The 23,782-nt window shown below is 34.1% G+C and overlaps 2 protein-coding genes across 3 annotated transcripts; one reads left to right on the forward strand and one right to left on the reverse strand.

The window, feature by feature from the left end:
* The first annotated feature begins 3,634 nt into the window (after nucleotides 1–3,634).
* Nucleotides 3,635–15,273, forward strand: LOC121122192 (uncharacterized). 2 transcript variants are annotated; one of them, XM_040717198.2, is made up of 6 exons: nucleotides 3,635–3,935; nucleotides 3,972–5,435; nucleotides 5,539–6,018; nucleotides 8,666–9,122; nucleotides 9,371–9,582; nucleotides 14,810–15,273. In XM_040717198.2, exons 2-6 carry the CDS (start codon nucleotides 4,157–4,159, stop codon nucleotides 15,013–15,015), a joined length of 2,634 nt encoding a protein of 877 aa, XP_040573132.1. In that variant the 5' UTR covers nucleotides 3,635–3,935; nucleotides 3,972–4,156; the 3' UTR covers nucleotides 15,016–15,273. The 2 variants fall into 2 exon arrangements, with proteins under 2 accessions (XP_040573132.1, XP_071746333.1); XM_071890232.1 differs by having other exon boundaries at nucleotides 3,986–5,435.
* A 6,664-nt stretch (nucleotides 15,274–21,937) lies between these two features.
* On the reverse strand, nucleotides 21,938–23,575 carry LOC139906012 (zinc finger MYM-type protein 1-like). Its single transcript, XM_071890097.1, has 2 exons — nucleotides 22,469–23,575; nucleotides 21,938–22,412 (listed from the first exon to the last, which is right to left on the reverse strand). The coding sequence occupies exons 1-2, from the start codon at nucleotides 23,573–23,575 to the stop codon at nucleotides 22,086–22,088; spliced, it is 1,434 nt and encodes a 477-aa protein (XP_071746198.1). The 3' UTR covers nucleotides 21,938–22,085.
* Between the last annotated feature and the right edge of the window lie 207 nt (nucleotides 23,576–23,782).

Genomic DNA, 23,782 nt, shown 5'->3' on the forward strand with positions numbered 1-23,782 from the left:
TGAAAAATCTTATCAATGTCTGCCCCAAAAAGTTGATGACATTGATTTAAACTCGTATTATCACTCCAACAAACAATGATCTTCATAATCCAGCAAAGATTTTCTGAACTATCCTCAAAAATGGAATGTTTTCTAACTGAAATATCAGGGTGGCCCTCATTTGGACACCGCCAAACGAGACCATCAACATTGTCATTGTCAGTAATAAGAGAAGCATGGTCACCACAAGAACTACACTTGGGAGGCTTTTCACCTAAAAATCCTGATTTCATTAGTAGTGTACACAAGGCCTTAGGGCCTCCTTCCTTGATGATACTATCCAGTTTTTCTATATCAATTTCTTCTATTCGAGGCTTGTTTGCAACACTTTCAGAAGAGGATGACGACGATGATCTACAGCGCTTAATGGGAATACTGACTGGCGAACATCCTTGCTTACTAGAAATTTGTGATTCACAAGGCTCAGAGGAATGATTTCTTTTATTTATATTTCTAGTGGACCTTCGTGTTGTTAAGCTGATAGAACTTTGGCGTTGATCCTCGATGTTTTCTATTTTAATAGGCGGACTGGATATAGCCAGCAAATCACAGTGTTCATCATCTATTAGAGTAATCTGTTGATGAATGTCTTCATCTTCATGATCAACTGGCTCTTCTTTAATTATGGGAGAAGTAGGAGAATCTACATCACTACTCCCTCCTAATTCAAAATCAGACATATCTTTTTTCCGCCTTTGACGAACACTCCGTCTAATTCCAATCAATTTATTAACTCGTTCATTATTTGGTAGTCTTTTATTCAAAGAGGTAACAGCCTTCTCTTCTTCCTCTATTTTTGTTGCAACAGCTTCAATTATATCGTCAAAATTAATTTCGGCATCATTAATCTCTTTATCATTTGCACTAATTTCAAAATTTGTTTCTTCTTCATCGCCATCAACGTTTTCTATATCAGAATTTTCAACAGATAAAGCTGGTGATTGAGTCATGTATGACGAATCCCTAAGTTTGAGATCAATTTTATTCGAGGTAACCATTGAGCATTCAAAATTTTGAAGTAAGCCATATTCACTCAGGAATTCTTTTGCCTTCAATACTTCTGATTTAATTTTTTCGTTCTCTAATACAACTTCACCAACATAAAATGCATGAATTAAAAGTTTTAGGACTTCAGATGAAATATCTGGAAGTATAATTGTATACACTTGATCTGGATTTTCTAAAAGAATTGACTTCATTTTTGAGCTAAATAGAATTAGAATCAACTTATGCATTTTGAACCTCTGCCCAGTGGAAGAAACTAACAGTACGTCGGTGTAACGCTTATTGTTCAAGTAATCTTCATGTAGAAAATTCATGAGAGGATGTGCCTTCCTCTTAAATCTGACTTTTAAGGGAACAGGCCTAAGACTGGACAAAAGAGCAGGAACAATCAAATCATTAATTCTATCACTTTTAGACGACATTTTATTTTCATTCGTAGAATTTGTATTTTCAATAAGAAGCAAGTTTGGCATGGGTTTCTTAGATTTGCCTTCAGATCGAATGCACGTAATTTTAGGAAGTGTAGATGCTGTCATATTTTGAGGGTCTCCCAATGTCCAATATACCGCAGAAGATCCACCATTGAGATCTTCCACATAGGTATTCGCGTCATATCCATAGTATGCATAGCCTCTTATTATAGCAATACGTAAGCAATTACTATATGAATTACCTAAATAGCCCTCGTATCTATGACTTAAATTTTTTATTTGTGACCATTCAATAATGTCGTTTGGCCACCAAGACGGCATAAACTGTGGATTTCCATAATTAGGTGGTTGATGACCAGATCGGTAACGTAATAGACGAGATAGACAACTTCTAGCTCCACCACAGTTCAATTTTGCTACTGGTATAGGTAATTTAGGAGGAGCTCCCATGACTTTGATATGCTTTGCCCCTGGAGCATTAGGAAGCGATAACAAATCGGATTTTTCATCCATAACACGTTCTATTTCTTCCTCTGTGCACTTGGATTCCTCTTGATTTTTCCCCTCAATATGGGTTTCAGGATCATAGCCATAATACTTATATGCTCTTTCAATTGCAATTTTGAGCACATCTGTGTATGTCTTCGAATTTGGTAAATAAGGAGGACGCCCTCTAAGATCAACCATGTCTACCCAACGGATACAATCATCAGGCCACCATGGAGGACGCGTATCCGGAGAGCCATACACTGGATTATTACCTAGTTGTTGATAGCGAAGAAGTTTTGCTAAAATTGTCCGTGCATGAAGACAGTTGAGTTGACTTAAAGGTTTGACAAGACGTGGAGGAGGATTATTCTCCCTATGGGCAGGGTTTTGTGTAGAAGAGCCATTACTACAAGAAGTAGGATTTTTAATAGCCTCTTCGATCCCTGCATCAACATAGGTGCATGGATCGTAACCAAAATATTGATAACCTCTGGAAATGGCTAATTTCATCATCTCAGAGTATTGGAGAGGTTCGTTCATCCCCCTGGGCTTGGTATGAACATCTGTTAATTTGATCCAGGGCCAGTAGTAATCTGGCCAAAAGGGAGGCTTCATTTCAGGATCTCCATAATGAGGATTCTGGCCTCCATTCGCATTCCGAAGGAGCTTCACCAAATACGTTCTCGCCTGACGACAATTTAATTCATGGACTGGGCGAGGTAAGCGGTCCAACACCATTTGCTCGGCCAAAGGCTCTTCCCCCTCCGTGATTTCAGGGAAGGAGGGCTCATCGATCTTCAGGGGATTCTCCTCATCTTCCAGCGACTCATCCTCCAGAAAATTGTCTGGAGTAGAAAGATCCGTCATGGACACTTCCTCAGGAGTCATTACTACCGAATCCGACTCGGACATAAAGAAGCACTTGTGCGAAAATCAACAACAGAAGGACCACTAATGACTCATGAGAGTCCACCAGTAGAAGGGAGCCCAAGATCAAAGATCAAAGCAAGGGGGCGGGCGGGCGGGCTGTCCAGAAAGATCACTTAAATACTACTCCCAGCATTCCTTACTTGATTCCTTCCAAGGCACGAAGTGGGATCAACTTGCAAGATCTCGGATCCTCTCACCTAATCGATATTTCTTCACACTCGCCTCACTCACTTCACTCCTCAGTTCCAGCTTTCTCCATTCTTCAAAACAAGCCCAACTTGCACAAACAGCGGTCACGGCCGGCACAGAACATTACGTGTCCTTCCATCTCTCACACGCCAGAAATTACATCTACACGCACTGCAAACACTTCAACTCGCTTCTTCAACAGTATCTTGCAAGTAAGCCATTCACTGCATAGCCTATCCACTATCGCCCATCACCTCAAACGTAGAGCGCCAGATATTATCATTTATCTCCATCTGCATTCATTTTTTTCATTTTTGGACGCCTTCCATGACGTCACCTCTCTGCCAAGCCATTATTACGCACTCACCTTCTATTCTATAGACAATAACAGTTAGCTTATTAATTATTATATTTAATAAGTTAACAGATCTATACAAAAAGATATTTAAAGTGTCAAGTTCAAGCAGAAAGAGCGAGAGACACAAAAAGAGAATTAAATGCAGTATTTATTTTACGTAATTATACATGCAGCTGCATGGTGTAGTAAGTACTCAGTAGAGTAAAAAGAGCTGGAAAGGGATTTTAGCTTGGGGAGAGTACGAACTACAGATAGTAGTGATGTGTCGTTCGCGAACGTAACGGTTCTTTTTATGAGCCGGCACTTTAAGGTGAAGGACGGGAGGTCTCCCACCAATCAGGAGCCGGCACCTGATAAAAAGAGAAAAAAAACAAAAAATCTGAAGATCCGTTCGGGAACCGAAAGATCTAAAAAGAGCCGGAATTCCCATCGTCCATCACTAACAGATTGAAGAAGAGGGTTTAAAGCTTTGGGGAAGGGAAGAGAAGGAGGAGGTGAGCGCGTTGAATATAAATAATAAATAATAATAGATGAGAAAATATAGAAGCTAGAGAAGAGAAGAGCTCGAATAAAAAACAACAATCACGATCGAAGTTCCGTGAATTTGAAATTTCGGCATTAAAAAAAGAAGTGGCAAATTATTTTAAGATTCCATTCAAGTTTTTGTTTACTTTTGTCTTTGGTTTCTTGGATTTGCTAGGACTTTGGAGATAGAATGGCTAGTGTATCCCCCGTGGAGGAGTCCAGTGCGCACTCTGTTGGAACTGGACCCGAAGAAGAGGAGGAGGAGGAGGAGGAGGAGGAAGAGGAGTGTGAGACTGGGATACTGAGTGGGACGATGGAGGGGGACGTTGTTGTGGGTGGGGGAGAGGAGGAGGAGGACGAGGACGAGGAAGGGGAAGGGGAAGGAGAAGAGGAAGAGGATGATGATGAGGAGGATGAGGATGAGGAGGAAGAAGAGGAGGACGAAGTGGATGAGGATGAAGAGAGTGAGGCGAGTCAGATGCCAACGCGTCTCAAGACCCCTTGCTCCAGTCCCAAGAGAAGTGTTTCCCCCAGGATCCTGGAGGAGGACATGGATCGGATGCTCCCGACTCCCGTGCGGAAACGCGGCCGTCCCAGTAAAGCAGATGTTTTGAAGCGTCAAGCAGCGGGCGAGTCTGAGGAAGTGGCGACTCCGAAGAAGAGAGGGCGAAAGCCCATGCCCAAGGAAGAGAAGGAACGTTTGAAGGAGGAGAAGAAAGAGAAGCGTCGCTTGGAGCTTCTGGAAAAGAGAAAGAGTTCTGGTGAGCCTCGAAAGAAGCCTGGAAGGAAATCTCTAGCACTCACTGCAGAAGAAAAAGAAAAACGGGAAAAAGCACGAAAAGCAAAATACGAAGAATTTAAAAAAGCCAAAGCTGAAAAAGCTGCAAAACGAGCAGAACGGAACGAGCAGTTGAGGTTAATTCGGAAACAGAAGAAAGAAGAGGAAGCGCGTCAAAGGGAAGCCTATGAAAAGCGAATGCAAGAACTCAAGGCTAGTTTTCTAGATGAGAATACTCAAATGTCCTCAGGGGGTGGTATAGGAGATTTTGTAGAAGGGTTACAAGATGAGACCTCGCAATCCAGTATGAGCTCTTTCAAGAAAGGCTTTATTAATGAAATGTCTTATATGGACCGTATGCGCAATGTCACAGCAGAAACACTCTTGGAATACCGATGGCCTCTAGAAGGAAAAAATTCAGAGTATTATTTTCTACAGGATCAAGTATGCGAATATTTAGGCATTAAATCATTCAAAAGAAAATATCCAGATGTTACAAGAAGAAAAATTGACTTTGAAGAAAGAGACTTTTTAGTTGAAATGAAAATCGTTTCAGAAATGCAAGCTGATCTAGGTCTAACAGCTATAACCTCCTCTGAAGTTCTTGATATTATGTCCAGAGATTTCTATGATAAGTACGATGAATATATGAATGTTATTTCTGAAAGGAAAGATCGGAATATTAAACAAAGTAAGTTAGTTACCTTCAAAACAAGATCTTTATTCCAATGTCATACAATATATTTCCTTATCTGCGATTTAATTAAAATTAAATTTATTCTTTTGTTTTTTAGCGTCTTACAACACTGTAACTGTAGAAAAACATCATTTGGCTGATTTTGTTGAAAAGGCCGTCCAATCTACTGCAGAGTGGAATAAAAATATGAATAAGGAGAGATTTGAAAATAGAAAGGCATATTTTGATCTTCAAACATTTAGTATCCACTACCCAATGAACAATCGAGGTCGAATGAAAGTTATACCCAAACCTAAATTAGGTCATTATCCTATTTCAATAATTCCTGGTCAGTTCACAGACTATTTTAGGAAGTACACTTCTTCACAGCTTAAGTATATGCCTCTCAATTCAACTTTGGCTGGACCGCCACAATCAGGTACAAGAATTGATTTTGTTGATTCACCTCCCGAATTAGACATAAGTGAAAGCTCAAGTTGCTCCACATGCTCTGATTCATCCAGTAGTGACTCTGAAAATGAAGTCAGTCAAGAGGAAGAAGAAAAATCTCCCCTGCCTCCGTCATTAAATAAGAACGGTAAGCTCATTTGAATTTTTCGTATTTTAATTACTACACTACGTGATAGAAAATTCGAATTATGCGAGTAAATAATTTTTACCAAGTACAATTTCATTACAAATGTTGAGTATATAACACTATGCAAAAACATTTTCGCTCATCGGATGAAACCCCACATTTATTATTATTTAAGCCAAAAAACACGAAAATGACCATTAAAATTCTCAATTACAGTAGGTTTGGTCTCTAAATCATTTTTTAAAAAATCGCGTTTTTGAATATAATTTCGATTCAGTGCCCTATTTTGTAATGAAATAACTATAGATTGAAATTTAAGGTAATTACAATTGATAAAAACATTCCAGCAAATTAAATATAAATTATTTGGTATCTTGTATATAGTTCCTAAAGAATGTGTCGAATCAAACAAAAATCCAGTAAAATCATGGACCATATATAGAAACTAATATTTTCTTGTCAATTATTTTAGCTAAAAATAAAAAATAAATCTTATATACAACTTATAAAGATGTCCTGTCTATTTTTTTTTTTTTTTCAATTGATTTTTTCCAGCTTAACTTTTTATTTTCTAATAGAATAATTAATTAATATGCAATGTAATATTGCTTGGTAATGTTTCAAAATTAAGTATAATTAAGTCAATTATTTGTCTAATTGTAAGAAGTAATGAATATTTTAGAGGGAGAAAAAGTTCAGAAATTAAATATGAATAAGTCGATTAGATTACTTACATCTAATCAATAACTACTAATCGAATACATTGGATATGACACAAATTTAAATTGATGCTAATCTCACTGCATCTAAAATATACATTACATGACGCTAGGTAATTTTGCCTCAGACTATTTTGCTTTAAGTCGCCTTCGGAGATTTTACTTTTAAATCATTTTGCCTTAAGAACATTTCGCCTTAATATATAACGTTTTTGTTATTTTTGGTTAAAATTGATATTCCCTTGGAATTTTTTAATCAAAATATGTAATTTGAATTACTGTAAAACGGATGAAAGGGTTTGTTTCTGTTCTAAAAATGATGGAATCATGCCCCAAAACTTCAATTTAAATACTAAAAATTTTGACTATGTAATGAATTCGAAACAGATACAAAATAGGTAATAAAATAAGAAGTAATATAAGAAAAAATAAATAAATAAACATGGCAACGATTCAAAACGAAGCATTACTAATCACTTCTTTTGTTAGTAATTATCATTAGACACAATTGATCATTCATACTAGAAAAGACTCATGGATTGGCAAGCAAGGATAATATGAGGCAAGAGCATAATTCCATCATTGTTTTTAATACATTTTATAGTAATAAATATTACATATTTTGATTTCAACCATAAATAAACGATAACGACCTATAAGCTTAATTTATTTATATATTAAGGCAAAATTATCGGGGTCCTAATTACTTATTACAATTAGTCAAATAATTGACTTATTTATATTTAATTTTCGAACTTTTCACTCAACATTTTTATTCAATATTCTTAAAGAAAATGAAAAGTTAAACTGAAAAAGTGAATCAAAATCGAACTTTTTTTTAATGCAAATCTTTTGTAGTTGTAATATAAGGTTTATACTTTAGTTTTAGCTATAATATAATGCAATTGAAAAAAAAATACTAGCTTCCAAATAAGACCCTTCATTTTACTGGATTTTTGCATGATTAGATCCATTTTTTAGGAACTGTACTCAAGATAAAATAATAAATATTTTAATAAAAATTTGATTTAAAAAAAAGCCTTGAAAGGCCAAACCTACTGGAATTGAAAATTTTAAGGATAAATTTTTTGTTATATGGCTTATATAACAATAATAAATATGGGTTATAGATAGTGTTGTGTCGCTTATTTAGGACCAAGGACCGCGGTCAAGTCCAGTCCCACTTGTAAAGTAAAATCGATCCCTCGTAACGTCAATGAGGGTGTTTTTCCTCTTTTTAATTATTCTGATAAATTATAAAATAAATTATATAACCAAGTAATAATATAATGTGTTTATTATATTGTATTATAATGAAAAATATAATATTTTTTTCAAGATATGTACAACAAAATCTTGTAAAAAAGATCTTATTTCCTACCCTAAAAAGTACTTAAAATGGGAGAGGTCCAGCAAATGACGGATGAAATTGAATCTCGTGCAAACTAAGTAAGTTCTTGTGAAGAAATGTGCATGTAATGGTCAAGGGAAGGGAATTATTCATTCTCCTCTAGGCCCGATTGAGTGTTCGAATATTATTCAACCCAACGGATGATATAAATTATTTCCTCTTCAGAGTTCTAGTTAAGTCGAAATCCGATAATAACCTCTGTAGGTAGACATTTGCCATTTTAAGTACTACTCAGCTAGGAAATAAAGATATTTATATAGTTTTTTGTTACATCTAATAACGATGTTATTTAAATGATTCTTGAATGAAAGATAAAAAAGTTTTCTGTAATGAGCGGACATAGTTTCTATTCATAACTAAAGCAACGATAATAATTGTATAATAAAAGTATTTAGATTCATTTTACATTTTTTCTGCTGTGTTTCAGTATTATTATTACTATAACTTAACGAGATTCTTTAACGGCTATTAATCAAAATATATTCATTGATAGAATGACAATTTTCAAATATTCCAGATATCGATAAACCTGGAGCAAGATGCAAGGATTGTCAAGGTGATCGTTTAAAAAATAAAATTGGAGTTCCGGAAAACTTACTGCATTGCTCAAAATGTGATTTATCTGCACATCCAACATGTATCGGACTATCTCTTGAACATGTACCCTTTGTGACTAATTATGAATGGGAATGCACTGAATGCAAAAAATGTATCAAATGCAAAGATCACACAGACGAAGAAAAAATGTTGTTCTGTGATTTATGCGACAGAGGTTTTCACATATACTGTGTGGGATTGGACGATGTCCCTGTGGGAAGATGGCATTGTTCAGACTGCTCATATTGCTTCTCATGTGGAAGCAGAGAGCCTGGAGGTGGAGAAACAGATTTAAGTAATCCTAAATGGGTTGTCGAGTATAAACCTGGTCCAGGGAGTCGAGTTTTTTCTCACACTCTTTGCTCTCCATGCCACAAGTAAGTTATTCATTCTCAATTCATCACAAGTAACTGTATTTATTGTTTAACATTATTTTCGACCTTTAATAATGATTTATTTTTGATAAAAAACTTTTTCACATAAACAAATCATTCTTAATTATTAGTACTAAATTAAATACCTATACTCATTATGGGGGGAGAATACCACTTCATCTTACATTATGAATATATAATAATGATGAGCCACTTGTATAGTTTCCCAATAATTATATCTTACTTTTTAGATTGACGAAAAAAGGACAGTACTGTCCGGAATGTAACAAAGTTTTCGGCCGTGAAGAGTATTTCAGTGACATTATCGGCGAGGATAGCTTTCCACAGGAGTTAGTGTCTTGCTGGGTTTGTTCCCGTCAACATCATTCCAATTGCGTAGGGCAATCTCTCTTTATTTGCTCCGGGTGTCAACGTCGAACAAAGGAAAAAAGTATTGGAACAGGTAAAACATCTTTCTCCAGAAATAGTTTTCGTTGAGGTTCAGCTATTAATTCATACTAAACGTGTCACCCTACTGAATTTTCATCTACGTTACTAAAATATATATGTACATACATACATATTTTGAGATACTTCGTATGTGCATATGTTTATGTTTTTCTTATTTATTTTTGTTCAGCCATTTATATCGCAGATTTCAGTTTTAATTACTTCATTATTTTTCAGATAATTGCATACGATTAAATATCGTTTTTTTTTTCTTCATTAGAATAATCCATTATTCATTCAATCTAATATTTAAAACTCTCATTTATCAATTTTTTTTGTTTAAAATTTGTTGAGTCAGTGTGTATCTATTAATAATTTGGGGTTTAGAGTTACATATACGAATCCATTGGTATAATTTAGTGATCAATTATTTTTTATCATTTTAATAATAATCAAAATAGAAATAAATTAGTAACTTTTAAAACCTGGTTGCATACATTCGATTTAAATTTAAGTTAAATTTACGGCAGTGATGTTATGAGTTCCAAGTTTAAATTGAAATTAAGTTGATGCAACAGGGCCTAGCCTAGTCGGATGCACTTTGATGGGATAAATATGTTTTGTTCTTTTAACATTCAATTGATTATTTTATAGAACGTTATCTCAATGGTTTTATTATTGATATCTAAAATGATATGTAACAGGATCAAATTATCATGAAAATGAAATAAATAAAAATCATACATACACTTTGATCAAAAAGAAACCGTTATATTCTTTTTTAATTCTCATTTGATTCTTTAATTTACTTTTTATTATGTTGCTACACATGTCTACAACATATGTTGACAATATCAGCAGCCATTTTATATTGCTAGTTTGTTTTTGATGTGCTCCGTGATTTTCTACTTTTAAAAAATTATATGTAAAATCATTACAAGTTCAAGTCTGCGTCTACGGGTGGGAGAGAGGGGGGGGGAGGAATTTTGTTAACAAATTTTAATTTTTTTATAAGTCATTATTTGTTTGTCAAACTATGAAATTCTGTTTTCAAAATTTTTAATACATATTTAACAATCGTATTTTTGGTCGAACAACGAGCAATGTAGAACTATGCCTCATTAGTCATTGCCTATGAACCCTTCCCAACTGCCAGAATAGTTTTTCGTTTGAGTTTTTAGGTCAATTTTTGGGGGAGTATCGGATAATTGGAGGCACTGTCAATATATGCAGTAATAATAAACACAATATACGAAAATAGATATGGACAATAGGTCCATAAGGTAAGGAGGCCTGCCTATACTATGACCGCTCCTTCACCAAAAATCGACCTAATAAATAGCCAATTTTTTTAGATTAATAATTTGACAAGAAAAAAGTCATTCATTTTTTCTCCCAAACATTTGTGTGGTTGTCAGTTCTTAAAATATTTTGTAGTAAGTTTCAAATTTTGTATTTAAAAAAGTCAATTTCTCCTAAAAATTAATAAGGATAGATTTTTTTATGGAAATACATCCAATATTTATAAAAAAGGGGTCCCCTTAAATCGTGGGACTGGGATATTAGTCTTACTGTCCCCTGAATGCCCTTTTACTATCCATCCATTTAATTTAAAAAAAGGAAAAAAAATCCTCCTACCTTTTTCCCCCTAACGTGTATGATCAGGACCAGAGCCAAAAAACTAAAGATTTATTGGGCTGGAATTATAATTAAAATAACTAATAAGCAAATTACATTTCCCTAGAATTATGACTATTAAAATATAATTGTACTCAAAAGCTCAGTATCTAATAATATGAAGAGTAAAAACTATAAAGTATTATCTTTACGGAACATTTCAGAATCACATAACCTACTCATATGAACTGGAATTTTCCGAAACTTTCCACCCTTTTTTTTCAACTAACACACACCTTTTTTAACAAAATGTCTGAACTCAAACTGTCCAATATATCTGTGAAATCAACTTCCCATACAGTTAGGGACTTAGTGTATTGCGTAATATGTAGATTGTGTATGAATAAAGATATGTACAACGCTAAGGAAATAAAAACGAATTGTTAATGTTTTAATGAATATGTTATCATGCATTTTTAAATAATTCTTAGTGCTTTAAATTATTATTATTATGCTAGTTGATTTTATGAATAAATTTATAAACTTCTTCATCTTCTTACCATTTTTATACAATTTAGTTGAGGATATTTTAATATCATGCATAAATGCTTCGAAGTCCGTGGTGATTAGGACTTTGATGTTTGAGGCATTGAAAATTAATTTTTATACATTCTATTATGTATTGAACTCGAATGGAAGGAATGAAGGTCATTAGAAGAATTAAAACTTGTCGATCTTATTTCTACCCTCTGTGTGTCTAAAACTGCCCTATGGACCAGGGATAGGGACAAGTATATTGGTACTTGTGTCTGACTTAGGCACATTTAAATATACTTCGCCTCGTCCCTGCTAAGGAAATGTTTCAAAAGTTGATATTATGTACCTACTTAACATTCAATAGAAGCACAGGATTAGTGTAATAAAAGATTCGATAAATTTCCTGAGAATTATCGACTCAACACTAAATTATAAATCTACAAAGAAGGATTATTTATGTATATTGAAATCTTGAAGTAGGTACTACTACTAGTTATTGCAAAAGAATGATTAATTAGAAGAGAGGATTAGAGGAAAGATATATTCATATATAGTGTTAGTGTTATGTCGGTCCAGTCCAGTCTCAGGGGGGTTCAGACTGCCAGTCCTTCGAACTCTCAGTAATATAGATATTTAAAAAAATAAAAATATAGGTGAGTGACGTCATGAATTACCGAACTTTATAAGCAGTGATGAAAATCCAGTGTATTTTTTAGCTAGGCCATTTTTTAGAAATTGGTAATCTGATGAGTGAATTTTCTTTTTCCTTGTCACAGCTGATTGTAACTGATCTAATGAAATGTCATTAGCATTAATCTGTGTGTTGACTTTCGGTTTCTTTTTTTAACATGCCCATTCTGCAATGGATTTTCATTATTATTTATAAGTTTTTAGGACTGAACTGGATGGGACTGCAGTCTTCAGTCCTAAATAAAGATCGCCACAACACTATTCGGTTATATACTTGACTGTAATTCAATATTTAAGTCATGATACTTTATTCATCTTATTATGAAGATGACCATTTTATTATTATCTACTCGCATGAGGAATTGAGTTTACATTGTTTCTATTATTATATGTAATATTTTATAAATTGACTTTACATTCGTAATAGTTAATATACTTTATTGAATTATATAAGCTGCTAAAAGATTTCTTATTAAAAAAAAAAAAAAAAAAAAAAAAAAAAAAAAAAAAAAAAAATCAATATATCAGGCTGTACCTATATCGATTACTTATGAGTTATGTATTCATATATTTTACATGGTAACTAGGCCGCTCCATTTTCAAATTAATATTTTTTTTCTCTTCACATATACTTTTTCTGCTAGGGGCAGTCTAACATATGAATTTGACAAATTTGAGTTAAAAAAATTACAATGGTCGGGCCAAAATTGTCCATTTTTAGTTTAGATTTCTGTTTTGGAATATTTGTCCTTTTCGGGACGGTGACTTATTTTGGCCTTTTAACAATTTTTTGTTTCCCTAAACAGGGGTATCTCTTATGGACCATGTTCCCCATAGAAATTTGCTCTCTGCCTCCCTTTTTTATATTCTGTTCTAGTTCAAATATTTACATTCATATATATAAATTTAAAAAGTTGAGACATATATATGTAAAATAAAATAAAGACAATGTACATTAAAGTAAAATATATCAAAGGGATAATCAGAAAGAATTTTTATAATAGAATTATAGTGAAAATAATAGTTTAAAACGGCATTGGCTCCGACTTGTCCATCATGTTATTAAGCGTGAGAGGGCCATCTGATTAAAACCCTTTGAGAATGTTTGAAAACATATAATTTCTCCATTGTTTAAAATTTAAATACTACTTATCTAGTTGAAGAAAAATAAAAACATGTGAATTGTTGTGTTCCTATGGCCGCTATTGCGAATTCACACTGATTCGGTCATAAGGAGGCTAAAATAAAAGCCCACGTTTGCGTGTGGCAAGTGTGTGTTAAAATATATATAATTTTATTTACAAAACTGTGCTAAAATTTACTGTGTTTTCTCTTCCCCCCATCACATCTACACTAGTGTGCTGAGTGAGAGCGAAAATTAATAAAACCCACACTTGGGAATACATAAATTCACTTTAAAACAGAACATAAAGAAATAAAATAGAAAGAAAAGAAAGAAATATTTTGTAACTTTAATATATCTTAATTTGAAATATTAGTTAATTGTTCAGCTAACTCCCTTCGTTACCCGCTTGTAAATTGGGGAAAAAGGGAGGGGAACTAAATGTACGTAAATCAGTTATTTTAAAACCATGACCTCTGCATCATATTACGATCCATTCTATATAGAGCATGCGAGGCTGTTATGACTTTTAGTTGGATCCATTGAATGAACATTGGAGTGATGCACAGAACCTTATTTAGGTCTGTATACGCCTGTTTAGACATTACCGGGCATTTTCGCCCGCCGGCTAAACCCCACATTAATTACATCTCAGAGGCGTCTTCAAGATTATATATATTTTTTGGGGTGGGGCTTGTTTTTTTTTTTGTTTTTTTTTAAAATCCAAAAATTAAATTTTTTCAAACAAAAATTGAATATTATGTTATTCACAAGATATTCAATTTTTTGGGGGAAAATTTCAAATACTAAATTTTTTGCAGAAAAAAATTCAAAGAATAAAACTTTTTGGAAAAAAAATTGAAAAGTTAATTATTTTTTTTTTTTTTTTTTGGGAAACGAAAAATTTTATTGAATTTTCTAGTAAAAAGAAAAAAATCCTTAATTTAGTGGTAGGCTACAACCGCCCCTCCAGGTCACACCCTCCCTGCTTCTTACAATTAGTCAAATAATTGACTTAATTATATTTATTTTCGAAATAGTTCAAGGGGCCTAAAAATACCCAATTTTGACCTAAAGGTACCATTTTTTTCTAAATAAAAATGACTTAAGATGTTTTAAACTTTGCAAAGGTGATTTTTTTTATTATTATTCCTAGTAAAAAGGTCTTTGTTGAGCGAAAGCAAACTACTAAATCGAAAAGGGGGACAGTCTAATGTTTATATACAAAAATTATTAAAATGCACCATCTTTAGATTAATGTCTTTATTTCCAGATAGTAGCTATCAAATGTTGACAAAGAATGAATGGCGCGAAAGCTCTCCAAGATCAAACAACACCAACGGTAACAATAGCCGGACCATGAATACTCCTTCCGGTCTATATACCTGTAACATATGTAATAAGGGGTACAAGAACAAATCAAGTCTTTACACTCACAAAAACCGGGATCATGGATTCAAGGCGGGAGTAACAAGATGAAATGTATATACAATGTACATCTTCCATTTATTATTTAATCAATATCCATCATTTTACCAATTATAAACCAACAATCATAACTTCCTTAACTTATTCATTCATTTAGTATGCCTTCCATTATGTCTCCATCATGACAGTTTTTTATACAAGAGATTTTTTATATGTGCCGCCTCTCCAGTCATTGGTATTTACATATTTTCAATGATGAAGCATTCTCTTTAAAAATGGAAGGAAATAAATAAACAAATCAAGTGGAAACCTCACGTTTTTAAATATGTACTCGTATGTAGTGTTAAGTTTTGGTTTGGAAAAACTAGACCGGTTTGAGACCGTTCTAATTTTCACTAATTCGGTCCAACTTCGGTCTCATAATAAAATTCGGTCTATCAAAAAAAAAAAAAAATATATATATAGATGACGTTAATTTATTTTGTGATAAAGAAACAAACGAAAATGGGCGCTCGGTAGTGCGCAAACCTCCGCCTGAAATCATTTTTCCTAATTATGGTTCATTATGCGTGCTTAACAATTTTTTGTGACTATGACCTTGACTTCTCAAAATTTAATGCCATTATATTGTTCACATATTCCCACAAAGTTCCACATAAATCGGTCCGAAACTTGTTCCGCCATCGAACGAAACAAACTGAGGGAATAATATAACTTCTTTTCAACTTCGTTGGCGGAGCTAAAAAAGGCCCTAAATTTGTTGGTAGTTCTTCTCAACTATGTAATTATTATTCAAATTGATTGGAATTGCTCACAACTTGAAATGATTTAATTCTAATTCAACCAATTAACGTTCAGAACAATGACTAGGAGAAAAGAAGCAGAATCATTGACAGCTGACAACAAAATACACTCCATATTTTTGTGTTAGTAAAATTTGGTCCCGTGCCGAGTCTCAATACTAGGAGATACCTACTTCACCCCCCTCTTAATCGTAACTTATATCATTTTATATATCTTTAAAGTTCACAACATACTCCAACCTGTATTAGCTGAGAAATCTCTATGTCCAGATAGATAAATTATAAGGAATAGTATATCTTAATATTATTCCATTGTTTACTTGGTTTTTATTTGTAAGACATTCACAGCTGAGAAAACACTTCCGAACACTAAAGTACACTAAAATATGCTTAGAATGACGATAATAATTAAAAATATTTGAATTGACCATACATAATGATTTCTTATCTAGCTAGTGTAATATTTTAAACATTATACCCATGAAAATGTAAATGAATCATATAAATCTCCAAAAAATTTGTCCATACATATTCCAAGTGTAAGAATAATATTCATAAATGGAATATTATATTAAATGGAATCACTGGTTATTTTGGTTGAGTGTATCTAATAATTATAAAAAACTCTGGTTGCATTCTTTTAATGTATTGATTCATTTTTAAGACGATAAATTTTAATTTGGAAGATTGAATAAAGGTTTCTTAGTAGTACAAATGGAAATGGCTCCAGTGCTAACCACCTGCGCGTTATTCTTTTGACATTTATTCTGAGAACATGACCATACATAATTTTAAATTTGAGGAGATTGGCCTTGGAGGGATTTTTTTATTATTCAGATTTTTATAAATATATGAACATAAGATATCAGGAAATACAAGTGTGTACACACGCTTAATGGAGAAAAAATATATACAATATTATTATTCTCTATTTCGCAAAAGGCTTGTAGGATCTTAAATTTTATAATCCTTTGGGGTGTCTTTGGGTCAAATTGACCCACGTAGTATTCAATTTATAAAAAATAAATACAAATACAGTTTTTAGTTTAAATGTCATTAAAATAAGTTTTAGTCTTTATTTTAATCATTTTCCATTCTCAGTTTCTAAATTATTCTATTATAGCAGAATGATTTATCATTAGAAATGAAGTATTAACCCTTGTATGCTGTGGCATCCCTAGCTGTTATGATGCCCTGTGCGAACCTCAAATACCTATACTACAAATAAATATAATTAATTATAACAACAAATATAAGAATTGGCACTCTGTAGAGCGCAAACTTCCGCCTATGGTCATTTTCCTCAATGAAATATAATTTCTTATCTATGTTAAAGTAAAAAATGTGCAATGTCGTAACATGTTTAAATTTAATTAAATATAATGTTTATTGCATTCATACATTGATATATGTTATATACCGGGCCGTGCAAAATTATTTACCGATGATGTAAATATATTTTTTAAGAGGTTTTGTGGCAACCAATCTGATTGTTTCGTATTTTTACTGTTAAAATAAACAAAAATCCTTCCTGTGAGAGCGTAACAACTTCCACACGTGAGACCATGTCCAATCAGGAAACAAAGAGGATCGAAATTGCAGCCCTCCTCCGAGCGGGAGTGACTCATAACAACATTAAGGAACAGGTTGGGGCCTCGTTGAAGACAATTTACAACGTTTCCAAGCGCTTGGAGGCTGGGGGTGATCTCAAGCATTCCCCTGGGGCTGGCAGGAATCCCACTGTCTCAACAAGGCAAGTAAAGGCAGTGTTCAAGAGAACTCCCAACAGGTTCATTGCCGACATGGCCAGAAAGATGGGAACGTCCCAACTGTTTCAAGGCATTGAAAAGGGCTGGAGGAAAGTCCCTGAGGCGTACTGAACGCCCTCTGCTAACTGAACGTCAGCGAGAAGTCAGACTTGAGCGTGCCAAGAAAATCTTGAATGATATCAAGAGCTCATCTGGACGCATCATCATTTTTTCAGATGAGAAAACTTTTACGGTCGATCCTGTTTTCAACAGGCAAAATGACCGTGTTGTGAGCTTTGGAGATCCAACGGGAAGGCCATGAAGCCAGTATACTTCCCCACTGACTAAAGATTAACAGCGGAGGATTATGTGAAGATTCTAGCGTCCAAGGTCCTTCTGTGGATCAAATCCATAGTGGGCATCTCTCCTTGGGGTTTTCAACAAGATTGAGCACCCGCCCACGCTTCCAAGAAAGCTCAGGAGTGGCTCAAGGACAACATGAACTTTTGGCCCAAGGACTACTGGCCCCCTCAGAGCCCAGATCTGAACCCACTAGACTTCTCTATCTAGGTGCACGTGGAGACCAAGGCCTGCAAAAAACGACACAAGAACATAAATGCTTTAAAGGCTGCTGCCAACAAAGCCTAAGCCTCCATGGACTCCGATTACATCCAGCAAGTCTGTGGCAGCTTCAGACGTCGCTTGACCAGTGTCATTGAGTTGATTAAATTTGATCACAAACTATTTTATTATTCTAAAAATGTATGAATAAATTGTTTCTCAAGTCATTCAAATGTCATTATTGTCCGCGATATGTTCTGAACAAAAATCGGTAAATAATTCGGCACGGCCTGGTATATATATGTATTGTGTGCCACTAAGAGATGAATTCAGTTCTGTGTCTTAATTTGTTCAAAAGGGATGGTCGATTATGCGTTTTTCACCTGTTTTTTTTTACTTCGACCTGGGATTTGTTACTTACTGAAGCATTTTTATTAAACTTACATAATGATACAAATTGGAGCTCTGTACTTAAATACTTTACAAAGTTATTGTCGATTATGTATTTTTAACGTTTTTTGATACTTTCACCTTGACCTCTCAAAATTCAATGGCTATTAATCTGGAGAATGGCCACAAAATGACCAAATACAGTGTTTTTAAAATAGTTTAATAAATAATTGGCTCCAAATAAAAAACTACAAGTCTAATTTTATTGAACTCCTTAGAAAAATTTAATTTAACTATTACAAATATTTAAAATATGACCTGAACATATTCAATTTGGCCACCTTTGTTCTTTTTTTTACAACAACGAATCTCTACCAAACCGCATTACAACTGGCTCGTACTACATTATCTGAAATTTGGTTTAATTTCTTCCCAAGGGTTTCCATGAGAGCATCCTTATTTTTGACGGATAAGCATTGAGCTCACTCTCCAACATTCCCTAAATGGAAAAGTCCAGTGAATTTAAATAAGGTGAAGAGGGAAGGCATATAGACTTGTTCCAAAATGCTGTATTTAGAAAAAAACAAAACAAAAAAAAAATAGTGTTTTAAACTGAGTGAACTGGGGCTGAATTCTGAGGGATAAAAACTTCTGTAAATGCAATTTCAATCTAGGGCTTCACCTTTTGCCGACAAAAAGTCTTAATAAACTTTTTGATTAATTTTTACGCCATCATGAACCAGGAATAAAGTTAATTTTTCCCAATTTGAAGCAACGGCGCCCCAAACTATGATTGACTCTGGGTTGACATTTTTTATGGAAATTTGTGTCTGGAATTAATGCTGTCAAAATAAATCATAATGACATTCTTATGTACTGCATACCAGTTAGGTAAAAATTGGTTCTACCCTTTAACTATGGGATGTCACCTTTTGACAAAAGATGACGATACTAAATTTTGTAAGGTTTGAGCCCAATGTCATCTTTAATAATCTTGGCCATAGTGGTTCTGCTTACATTGTGATCCTGGGCCAGCTTTTATATCGAACTTCGTAGATTTAGCCGAACTTTTTCACGGACAGCCTTGACCAACATTGGAGTTTTCACAGGCTTGGTTGTTCCACTCCCTGACCTATTATAATCAATTCCATCCTCCAATCAAGTTTTGCACCAATAAACAATTTTCCGATTGACCTTGTTATTCTTCTGAATTGACTTGGAAGTGTGCTCAGCTTTTAAGAAATAATAATCGGTTCCGTTAGGTATTCTTCCATTTCTACAAAAATTATATATTCCAGAGCAATTATGAAAATGACATTTTTTGTGTACATGTATTTTTGTATTTTTGTAAAACATCCTGTAAATATCTAAAGCGTACTATAAAAACCATTGCATAATTATGGACAGATTAGACCAGGGATCATCCAACATTTTTCATGGAGAACTGATTACATAACTGATACAATTACAAGCGTGGGAATAATGATTATTTTGAATATAAACCTGAGCAGAAAGTCTGAAAGAAAGCACATGAAAATCCATCTATGGAAACTGATAAACTAGTGTGCAATGCGGTAAGAACAAACATGATAAATGTACCAATTCATTTGTAATATTAATTTTTTTGTAGGCCTTAAAAATATGTTCATTTTGTTGTGTAAATCAGTGTATCAATTGAAAGTTTTAATTGAATAAGTAATGAAAAAGGTTGCGTGAAAAGTTCTGAATTTAAATATAATTAAGTAATTAATATTTTAGTAAGTAAAAAGTAAATTAAGATACCATTCTAAATCTTTGCTGTCACCTATAGTCTGGGGTACATTTGCCCTGTTTTCCGTCTAAAAAACAACTGAAATAACGATTAACTATTACAAAAAATATTAATTAGAAATTTTAATTGAAATTATACATAGAAAATAAAACAAATTAATTTTGAAAAATGATACGACATAGAAGTTATTAATATTAAATATTAAAAATGGATTCAACAAATTAATAGCGACCGAGTGAGGCAGACAGGGACGAGATTCATTGAACAGTACATGAAGAGAGGATCAAAAAGCGTGGGGCTAGAATATCCAATTGGAAAAATAGAACTCCCAGGAAAAATTGATAGATGTAAAAAAAAAAAAAGAAATTTCGTATAAATAACACCGTGAAATAAAAAGATTAACTATTATTAAATCTCCTAAATTTCTTCCCTTAAAGTTGAATATGATATTTTATACAATGAGTAATCAAAACACTAATAACACTTTTAGCAGTAGGAACACTGAATGGAATGCCAAAATATTGGAATGCTTACAAGTCTGGAAAAATATATTGTTAATTATAACAAATAATTAAATTAATCCAACAAAGTAGTAAATAAAAGCAATCCAAGACCTTTCAAATAGATCATATGGTAGCTGACAATTTTAAATCAATTAGCTACGCGAAGGGAAAACTATGTTCTTCTTTTACAGACTGTTCAAACTTTCCCTTGAGTCATTTAGTGGAGGGAATAATTTATCTTTCGAATGTTTGAATTTTTTTAACAATAATTGTTGTTAAGCGTGAAATTTATTATTCAAATTTAGGATGTGTTAGATAATTAGGTGATTATTGACTGATCTCATTTGAGATCACTAGTACCAATAACTATCATTATAATTTTTTTTGTTTAAATTCTTTAATTCAAAATTATCAATAGGTACATTATATGATTAATAATGTCTAATATTTTATCCAATTCAATAAAAAATTATTAGAAAAAAATTATCATTTATGGACATAAGTATGTATAGTTATGGTAGGATCGGAAGCAACCACTGCCTAAATAACCTGTTATAAAACAATATATTCTTTGCATGTCTTGAAATTCTTGTCGTTTAAATAGTCATAATCAGTTATGCTTATCGAGAACATTTTGAGCATGTTAAAAAAAAGAAACCTCGTACAATTTGTAGAATGTTTTGGAGTAGAATAGATTAGCTGTCAGAACATTTAATTAGATAGCTACAAGCAGCTGCGACGAGGGGGTAGATGAGAAGGAAATAAAAAAACCGACGAGAATTCCATGTATACTAATTGCTAGCCAAAAACTGCAGCTAAATCCAGATCTCATCCTACCTTCAAGGACAAGGGCTGGTTCGGTTTCTAAAAGATTGTCTACAAATTCGTGTATTTCACCGCAGAAAGGTCTAAATAAAGTTCAAATGAAATAGTTTTTATCTTTCTATTTTTAGTTTTTATATTTTAAAACCTCAATGCCTTTTAAATATCATTATTTTCTTCAGGCAAACATTGGGAAAAATAAAATAAAAAGGAAAAACTCTGGACGGAAAGTCAATGCCGACCTATTCATAAAGGAAGGAGTATAATGGAGTATAAAATGCACGGTGCAAGAATGAGAGAAAATTTTTGAACTATACAATTAAGTCAAACAATTTAAACCTCCTTAAATATTTTTAAAATAATAACGGATGAAGATAATGAACGAGATTATAATATACCATGAAACGGTTACATCGACAGAAAATAAATTATGTTCACAAGTCTTGATGTTCTTAACTCGCATGTATACGTGGTGATGTGTTTGAAAAAATGAAGAAAAAAATGCATGTGTTCTTTATCATGATTAGAAGAAGAAGTTTTTCCTCTCTTTCCTTGACGCAAAGGTGTCAATCAAACTGTCCATGTCTTCATGGAGCACCTTGTCCACCATCACCCTGTCCATGTTCAAGAGGGTGAGGGAGGAGAGCCTCTCCTGGTCCATGGTGGTCCTCATGTGGTTCTTGAGCCTTCTGAGACAGGAGAATGACCGCTCCGCCTCACAGCTGCTGATGGGCATTGAGGCCAGGATAACGATCACCTTGTATAGCTCCGGCATCAGGCGGAACACTCCCGAGCTTATTAACTCCGCAGCAATTTGTGACGAAACCATGTCTTCTGTGTCAATATCTGCCTAGAGAAACATAAATTTTAAACATATAATGCAAAATGAAACATTATAATATTAACCTTGAATTGCTGGAAGATTGCATGGTCTGACTGGAGCTGCTCGAGTTCAAGTCTGTAGTGCTTGGCGACACGCTCAATGACACAGGTCTCCACTTCACTGTCATTGACGATTGCAATGAGATCCATTGTGATGTTTGTATCGTCGGTGGCAAATCTGCTCTCAAGCTCTAATACAATCTTATTGATTGCAACATCGAAATGTGTTTCACGGAAGTAGGATTCAGTTGTTCCTTTCCACTTTATTCTCCTTGGAATCTTCGCCTCCTTGAATTCCAAATCAATTGAGTCCTCCTGGTCAAATACTGATTTCATCTCAGACGACTTCAACTCAGCAAGTTTCCAGATTGATTCAAAGATTTTCTCATTCTTAAGATCTTCAAGAGTCCTAATCACTAGGTTGACGTGTTTCCGGGCCTTTGTTAGGTCAACCTTTCTGCCTTGAAGTTCATCTGACAAGCTAGATGTGTGTCTGAGGAGTGTCTTCAACAGTTCAATGCCGAAAACAAATTCGTGACTAAAGATGCTGTTGAGCAGAGAAGTTGCTGTTGAACTCGACAATGTATCTTTATCTTTTCTCATTATTATGAGGGTCTTCATGATTCTGACCATCCCTAGAGATACAGCGTGTACAGCATCGTAGCGGAGACTCCAGCGGGTAGCAGACTGGTTCTTCAGGGTCATCACCTTGGCATGCTCCTCATCTTTACTTGTTATCTTCACCGACTTGTAGATTGCTGACCTCTTTGGTGACCCTTCAATGAAGTTGTATAAAATTTGTACTGTCCCCATTGTATTTCTCAACAGGGTTATATCTGAGAGAAGATCCTTGACTACAAGATTGAGGACATGGGCGTAGCAGTGGATGTAGACACACAGTGGGGCTGCTTCCTTCCACCTGGCGGCAAGACCCTTCTTGATGCCGGATATGTTGGAGGCACCGTCCGCGGCCAGGGAGACAGTGCGGGCGGGGTTAAGGCCGAGATCCTTGACAGCCTCGTGAAGCTTCTCAAACAAATATTTGCCGTCAGTCTGGGTAACTTTTACAAACTTGAGGCCTTCACTCGTCAGATATCCCAGTGACAGACTGAACTGCTCCGTGTTTGACATATCTGATGTCTCATCAACAATCACAGAGAACCAGTAGTCATCATCGCCGGCACAAGTCTTGACATCTTCAATTATATTTTCCGTCACTTTGGATGCTATAATCTCTATCAGCTCATTTTGGATGTCAGGTGAAGTCCATTTGGCAAAACCTGCCCCAGCTGAACCAAATTTTTTGACTTCGGCCTCCAGTTTATCTTTGAGAATATG

This window comes from Lepeophtheirus salmonis, chromosome 7 (assembly GCF_016086655.4).
Source record: "Lepeophtheirus salmonis chromosome 7, UVic_Lsal_1.4, whole genome shotgun sequence".
In the NCBI taxonomy this organism is placed as follows: domain Eukaryota; kingdom Metazoa; phylum Arthropoda; class Copepoda; order Siphonostomatoida; family Caligidae; genus Lepeophtheirus; species Lepeophtheirus salmonis.

Excerpts from the sequence above, each read along its gene's own strand:
- LOC121122192 (XM_040717198.2), top strand. The coding sequence starts at position 4,157 with ATGGCTAGTGTATCCCCCGTGGAGGAGTCCAGTGCGCACTCTGTTGGA. Across the intron at positions 5,436-5,538 it reads AGATCGGAATATTAAACAAA|CGTCTTACAACACTGTAACT; the intron begins GTAAGTTAGTTA and ends TTTGTTTTTTAG. Across the intron at positions 9,123-9,370 it reads CTTTGCTCTCCATGCCACAA|ATTGACGAAAAAAGGACAGT; the intron begins GTAAGTTATTCA and ends CTTACTTTTTAG.
- LOC139906012 (XM_071890097.1), bottom strand. The coding sequence starts at position 23,575 with ATGTCAAACACGGAGCAGTTCAGTCTGTCACTGGGATATCTGACGAGT. Across the intron at positions 22,413-22,468 it reads CAATCTTCCAGCAATTCAAG|GCAGATATTGACACAGAAGA; the intron begins GTTAATATTATA and ends ATGTTTCTCTAG.